General features: G+C 39.9%; 1 protein-coding gene across 3 annotated transcripts in view; it reads right to left on the minus strand.

The window, feature by feature from the left end:
* Positions 1 to 7,500, minus strand: part of LOC144979669 (sorting nexin-17-like) — a 73,534-nt gene that overhangs the window by 15,950 nt on the left and 50,084 nt on the right. For 2 of the 3 annotated variants that reach the window (XM_078926516.1, XM_078926518.1), the window contains exons 8-11: positions 4,655 to 4,817; positions 3,186 to 3,323; positions 896 to 958; positions 1 to 32 (exon numbers count right to left, since the gene is read on the minus strand). The exon at positions 1 to 32 is cut by the window's left edge and continues 109 nt beyond it. In XM_078926516.1, the coding sequence (XP_078782642.1) occupies positions 1 to 32; positions 896 to 958; positions 3,186 to 3,323; positions 4,655 to 4,817 (396 nt within the window). Of the gene's footprint in view, positions 33 to 895; positions 959 to 3,185; positions 3,324 to 4,654; positions 4,818 to 7,128; positions 7,155 to 7,500 lie in introns of all 3 variants that reach the window. The other variant, XM_078926517.1, reaches the window with a different exon arrangement.

Consider the following 7,500-nt stretch of genomic DNA (forward strand, 5'->3'; position numbering starts at 1 on the left):
GACGACGAGGAATCTACTTCTGTGTTGGGGTACTGGGAATCAAAGGAAAATGGTGATGATGATGATGGTGATGGTGATGATGATAATTACGATGATGATGATATTTATACATTGCAAAAAAAAACAAACAAAAAAAACAACAAAAAACAAAATAGATCGACGACGACAGAGAAATGTTTCTGGTTTTTAGTCATGTATTTATGTATTCATGGTTTTGTTGTTGTTGGCTGAAGAAGGGTTTTAAGCCTGAAACATTCCGTGTTTGGTATTTTTGAATCTGTTCTATTCACATTCGTTTATGACTTTTTACAGTCCTCGGCTTCTAGCAGTTACAGCGCTTGAACACATTAAGGTCATATCAGTGCTAGTAAAAAGGAAGAAAATGGGATAGTAAAAGTTCTAAAATTACAATTAAAGCACTCAAGAAAAAGGAAGAAAAGCGGAATTGGTTCAAATAGGAAACAGATGTAGATTCCAAGACCATACTATCAGTGTCCTTAGTTTGAGATCACCTAAAAGTCTCATCCAGACACAAGCACAGTCCCTACTAAGAGGAATACACTCAAATGTTTACAAATCATATATAATATGTAAAAAAAACATAATACAGTGTATAACAGAGAGATGATTTACAAAGGAAAAAAATATCATCTCCCAAAACTAACTATACAATTGACTTTTTCCCTCTCAGCAAGGGCATCCGGCCAGGGCCAGGACAAAACCAAGTAATCTCATTCCAAGACAAAGACAGAAAGCATGTTGGAAAACAGACATAGGGGGATAGAAGACACAGTAAGTGCCTCCTTGTCCACTATGGGAGGCCAGGAACACCAGCCCAACACTCCTTTTTTCTGCGAAGACCAAGAAGAAGAAGACAAATTTCCCACCCACTCACCAGCGTAGTGATTCTCCAGCATCTCATGCGTGTGATTTTAAAACAGCCCTCTTTGATTTGATCCTGGGGAATACAGAGTACGAAATACAAGTATAAATGACAACAGCAGTTGAATGATAATAGCAACAACAACAATAATAACAATATAATAATAAAATAATATAATAATAATAATAATAATAATAATAATAATAATAATAATAATAATAATAATAATAATAATGATAATGATAATGATAATGATAATGATAATGATAATAATAATAATAATAATAATAATAATAATAATAATAATAATAATAATAATAATAATAATAATAATAATAATAATAATAATAACCATAATAACTTTCAATCTTGTCTTAGTCTCCAAAACTGATCTAAGTCACCTCATTCCACAGCAGGGAAAATGAATAAGATTCACTCACCTCAACAGAACAGCGTCCAGGCATAGCTGGCTTGGAAATATGTTGTATATTGACTACTTTAGCCTTTAAAGTACAGGGGCAACTTCAGGGCTACTGTCAATGAGTGTTAAATCGGGTGTTTTGTAGTTTACGGAATTCCGGAAATTTCCAGAAAGGTGGCATCTCAGCTTCAAAATCTTACCCTTAACTTACAGGAGTTCCGTCTCCCTATAGACGTTGAATGTCATGGAATGCCATTCTTCACACTCAAGGGCCATTACCTTACAGGAGTTCCGTCTCCCTACAGACGTTGAATGTTATGGAACGCCATTCTTCATGCTCAAGGACCATTACCTTACAGGAGTTCCATCTCTCTACAGACGTTGAATGTTATGGAAAGCCATTCTTCACGCTCAAGGACCATTACCTTACAGGAGTTCCGTCTCCCTACAGACGTTGAATGTTATGGAACGCCATTTTTCATGCTCAAGGGCCATTACCTTACAGGAGTTCCATCTCTCTACAGAGGTTGAATGTCATGGAACGTCATTCTTCATGCTCAAGGGCCATCACCTTACAGGAGTTCCATCTCCCTACAGAGGTTGAATGTCATGGAACGCCATTCTTCACACCCGAGGACCATTACCTTACAGGAGTTCCGTCTCCCTACAGACGTTGAATGTCATGGAACACCATTCTTCACACTCAAGGGCCATCACCTTACAGGAGTTCCGTCTCCCTACAGAGGTTGAATGTCATGGAACGCCATTCTTCACACCCGAGGACCATTACCTTACAGGAGTTCCGTCTCCCTACAGACGTTGAATGTCATGGAACACCATTCTTCACACTCAAGGGCCATTACCTTACAGGAGTTCCGTCTCCCTACAGAGGTTGAATGTCATGGAACGCCATTCTTCACACCCGAGGACCATTACCTTACAGGAGTTCCGTCTCCCTACAGACGTTGAATGTCATGGAACACCATTCTTCACACTCAAGGGCCATTACCTTACAGGAGTTCCGTCTCCCTACAGACGTTGAATGTCATGGAACACCATTCTTCACACTCAAGGGCCATCACCTTACAGGAGTTCCGTCTCCCTACAGAGGTTGAATGTCATGGAACGCCATTCTTCACACCCGAGGACCATTACCTTACAGGAGTTCCGTCTCCCTACAGAGGTTGAATGTTATGGAACACCATTCTTCACAATCAAGGGCCATTACCTTACAGGAGTTCCGTCTCCCTACAGACGTTGAATGTTATGGAACACCATTCTTCACACTCAAGGGCCATTACCTTACAGGAGTTCCGTCTCCCTACAGAGGTTGAATGTCATGGAACGCCATTCTTAACACTCAAGGGCCATTACCTTACAGGAGTTCCGTCTCCCTACAGAGGTTGAATGTCATGGAACGCCATTCTTCACACTCAAGGGCCATTACCTTACAGGAGTTCCGTCTCCCTACAGAGGTTGAATGTCATGGAACGCCATTCTTCACACTCAAGGGCCATTACCTTACAGGAGTTCCGTCTCCCTACAGAGGTTGAATGTCATGGAACACCATTCTTCATGCTCAAGGGCCATTACCTTACAGGAGTTCCGTCTCCCTACAGAGGTTGAATGTCATGGAACACCATTCTTCACACTCAAGGGCCATCACCGAGCAGTCGATTATTTTTTTACCAGTTCTTGACTCCACATTTCATACCCAAGACTTCCTTGGTTTGCCTTGTGCTTTTCTGCCAGCTACTTTTCCCTCTAGAACTGATTTTTGGATGGTGTTCAAAATCTATTTTTAGAAAAATCGGATGTGGATAGGAGAAAAAAATAGCTAAACTTTTCCCTAGAGGTTCAATACTGAATTCGAGTTCTCACCTGAACTTTGACCCTGAAATTGAGCTCCCTCTGTCCTGCTGACACGATGACTGGGGTGTTAGCAGAGGGGTAGTCGGTGATGCAGGGTTTGAACTGTAAGTAGCCGTAGTACTTGAGGGTACGGGAGAAACGCAGGAACTAGAGATGGAAATAATGAAATGTGATAAAATACCATAGAGGTGTCGTAGTACTGTGGTCCCTTTCTCATCTTGTAACAAACAATAAATAAATAAATAAAATAAATATGAACACTTATATAACGCATTTCCGTGGACAAACCATGCTCAATGCACTTCACAATGTCTCATTTATTCCCCCAGCAGATCATATGGATTCGATTTTTCCACTTCATACAGTCCCAGTCATATGTTAGGCGTCCTTTTTGTACTAACACTCCTCCAGTGTCAGTCACTGACTAAACCAAGTAATCTCATTGCAAGACAAAGACAAGAAGCAAGTTGGAAAACAGATATAGAAGACATAGAAGTACCTCCTCCCTGCACATGGGAACCCCATCCAGTTCTTAACTCTTCAGATTGATGAGAATAAAGAGTATGGAAAAGTGACAGATGAAAAAAAAAAAAAGAATAAACAACACGGCAGTGCCAGGTAGGCCTTTCCCTCACCTCCTACCATGAGCACTTTCCCTCACCTCCTACCATGAGCCCTTTCCCTCACCTCCTACCATGAGCACTTTCCCTCACCTCCTACCATGAGCCCTTTCCCTCACCTCCCATCAAGAGCCCTTTCTCTCACCTCCCATCAACAGCGAGAGAGAGAGAGAGAGAGAGAGAGAGAGAGAAAGAAGAGAGAGAGAGAGAGAGAGAGAGAGAGAGAGAGAGAGAGAGAGAGAGAGAGAGAGGAGAGAGAGAGAGAGAGAGATTTGTCCCTCCCCTTCCCCTTCAACCATCAACTTGCTAATCAAAGAACACCGCTGGTCGTCTGTGTCAATTGTGACATCTGGTGCCATTCCGTTGCCCGACGTCATAAAAACGGGACCGTCACTAAATTTCACGAGACTATTGCACAGGTGTCAAAATATGACATAAGACATAATGGTGATTTTGTGGTCTTGAGGGAAATGTTTGACACGGCAAATTCAGCGGAAAATTTCTGAGAAATTCTCAAAATCACTGTTTATTTATCAACAAAAAAAATTTAAAAGGAGGAATTGTGATGGGGATGGGTGGAGATAAACTACCATTTAGGTGCCCAAATATTCGACCAGCGGTGACAGCCCAAATTATTCACCCGGCGAAAAAGTTCCGGCTCAAATCTCCATCGAGATTTTTTTATTCTTCTTTTTAAAAAAATTTATTTTTTTTGAATAGTGACGACGGACAAAAACCGGAGGTTCCAGATTAAAACCGGCTGGTGGTAAAAAAACCGGATTTCCAGCTAAAACCTTTCCCTCACCTCCAATCAAAACCCCTTTCCCTCACCTCCCTACAGGAGCCCTTTTTCCTCACCTCTCGTTTGGAGCCCTTTTTCTTGAGGTTTTCAGCATGGCTGAGCTGTTCTTTGGTGACGAGTACCCAATGCCTCTCGATATCGCTGGTGGCTTGGACGTACAGGAGGTTCATGGTTACCTTGTTCTTAAGCAAGTCGTCGTCATAAGTGCTGTCCCAGTAGCTGGGGATGGAAATATTTCATCATTTTTAAAAATTTTAAATTACACCCTAGTTGTATATTTGAGATGAGAAGATACAGGCTGCATATACTTGGAGTAAGCGAAACCCACTGGATAGAAAGTATTGGACTGGAACCCTCAGGGCAGAAGATCAAGGGGAAGGCCACGAGGAACATGGAGAAGAATTAAAGAAGCTGATATACAGAGAAGTGGTAAGACCTGGAATGAGATAAAAAAGATAGCTCTGGATAGAGAAGGATGGAAACTGTTTGTCTGTGGCCTATACCCTGACCCAGGGTGAAAAAGGCAATGATGATGATAATGTTGTATATTTTAGTTTACGTCCACATTATGTTATGTCATATGTTGTTTGTATCTAACTGTTCTTTATTTCTGCGTTGTTTCAGATGTTGTACTCAATGTTATACGAGTGATGTTTCTTGTTGATTAAAGCTTACTGTAAAGCTATCATGTCGACTCTCTCAACTCATTTCAATTTACACAGCATCATTAGAAACCGTTGCCTAGGCATTCCATGAAGAAATATAGATAATTCATCAAACAGGATGTCTGATGTTAACAAAAATCACCTGTGGTGGCCAAAGTGAGCAAATTGGGGGGTTAATAATCTTGCCCAAGGAAAAAAACCAAAGTGCCAGAAGCAGGTCTCAAGCTGGAAAACTTCCGGGTCACAATGCAATGCCTTAACCACTCGGCCATGTCGCCCCCATATTCAATACATAAAATCTAATTCCCTTTATATTCAGCTTCCAATGGGAAGTTTTTCTGTCGTGTTGATTCAAATGGAAGACTGGACCAAACCTAGAGTCAGTGGCAGACCTGACAACTTTTCAAAACGCCAAAAAGTAAGGTTGTGGGTTCGAGCCCCCCATTGCCGCAAACAATTTTGTATTCTCTGTCGTCTTCTGACACTTTCCTACTCACTTCATTTTGTGTTATTATCAACACAAGTGGCTGCTCCACTCACTTTTCTGAATTAGATGTTAGTGTGGTGGGCTCAAGCTTTTGGTGTGTCACGCTTCCCCCATAGACTATGAGATAGACATTGGCCTAATAATGCCTCTAAACCACTGGTCTTGATGCACATTTCATTGCAAACAAACATTGTCAAATAAACAAACATGCTACAAATAAAATACAGAGAGGCAGTGAGACTTAAAAAGAGAGAGAAAAGGATATAATACATAAATATTAACACACACACACACACATATATATATATTATATATATATATATATATATATATATATATATATATATATATATATATATATATATATATATATATATATATATATATATATATATATATATATATATATATATATATCACAGTTATCTGTTTGGCTTCCTCTTAGCACTAACAATCTCACAACATCTGCCACTGTCTGTAACCAGGTACTCATTCACACCTGAATCAACAGGGGTGATGAAAGTAAAGTGCCTTATTCATCGCCACAACTTCGGTAGCAGAATTTTCCACTTTATCTGTCAACCACGTCAGCCACTGGTCATGCTTAACATTGCTTGACCTTTATGACAATCAATCAATCGCAGGGTTATTCTTCGGCAATCACCGATACAACTCATGCATTAACACAGAGGATTTCTAATTCAAAATTCAAAACGGGTGAAAAACAATAAGAAACCAAAACAATCAAAAATAATAATGAGAATAAAATAAATAAATAAATTAATTAATTAACCAATTAATTAACAGGATTGCCAATTAAGGAGGCAAAAATTTACTGAACTTTGAGACTAAAAAAATAAAACTGACCAAGCCCTTTCTGAGAGCTGAACTCCAGTCAAAAGACATTTTGTACTTACTTTTTTTTTCCCCATTCAGCATTGATTGGAAAAATATATGAGGGTTTGTTACATACTGAAATAAGTAAATATATGGAAAATTGGTAACCTTGAATAGAGACACTGTAACTACTGAGTCATCTAAACACACCTATGTGACAAGAGACAAGAGTTACCTTTTCCTGATGACAATCTTGTGAACTCCAGACTTGATGAATTGAGACACCGTAACCACTGAGCCATCTAATGGCCCCTATGTGACAAGAGACAAGAGTTACCTTTTCCTGATGACAATCCTGTGAACTCCAGACTTGATGAATAGAGACACTGTAACTACTGAGTCATCTAAACACACCTATGTGACAAGAGACAAGAGTTACCTTTTCCTGATGACAATCCTGTGAACTTCAGACTTGATGAATTGAGACACCGTAACTACTGAGCCATCTAATGGCCCCTATGTGACAAGAGACAAGAGTTACCTTTTCCTGATGACAATCCTGTGAACTCCAGACTTGATGAATAGAGACACTGTAACTACTGAGTCATCTAAACATACCTATGTGACAAGAGACAAGAGTTACCTTTTCCTGATGACAATCCTGTGAACTCCAGACTTGATGAATAGAGACACTGTAACTACTGAGCCATCTAAACACACCTATGTGACAAGAGACAAGAGTTACCTTTTCCTGATGACAATCCTGTGAACTCCAGACTTGATGAATAGAGACACTGTAACTACTGAGTCATCTAAACACACCTATGTGACAAGAGACAAGAGTTACCTTTTCCTGATGACAATCTTGTGAACTCCAGACTTGATGAATTGAGACACCGTAACCACTGAGCCA

The sequence above is a fragment of the Berghia stephanieae genome, chromosome 9 (assembly GCF_034508935.2).
Source record: "Berghia stephanieae isolate SIO BIC M18660-M18661 chromosome 9, UCSD_Bste_1.3, whole genome shotgun sequence".
Lineage (NCBI taxonomy): Eukaryota > Metazoa > Mollusca > Gastropoda > Nudibranchia > Aeolidiidae > Berghia > Berghia stephanieae.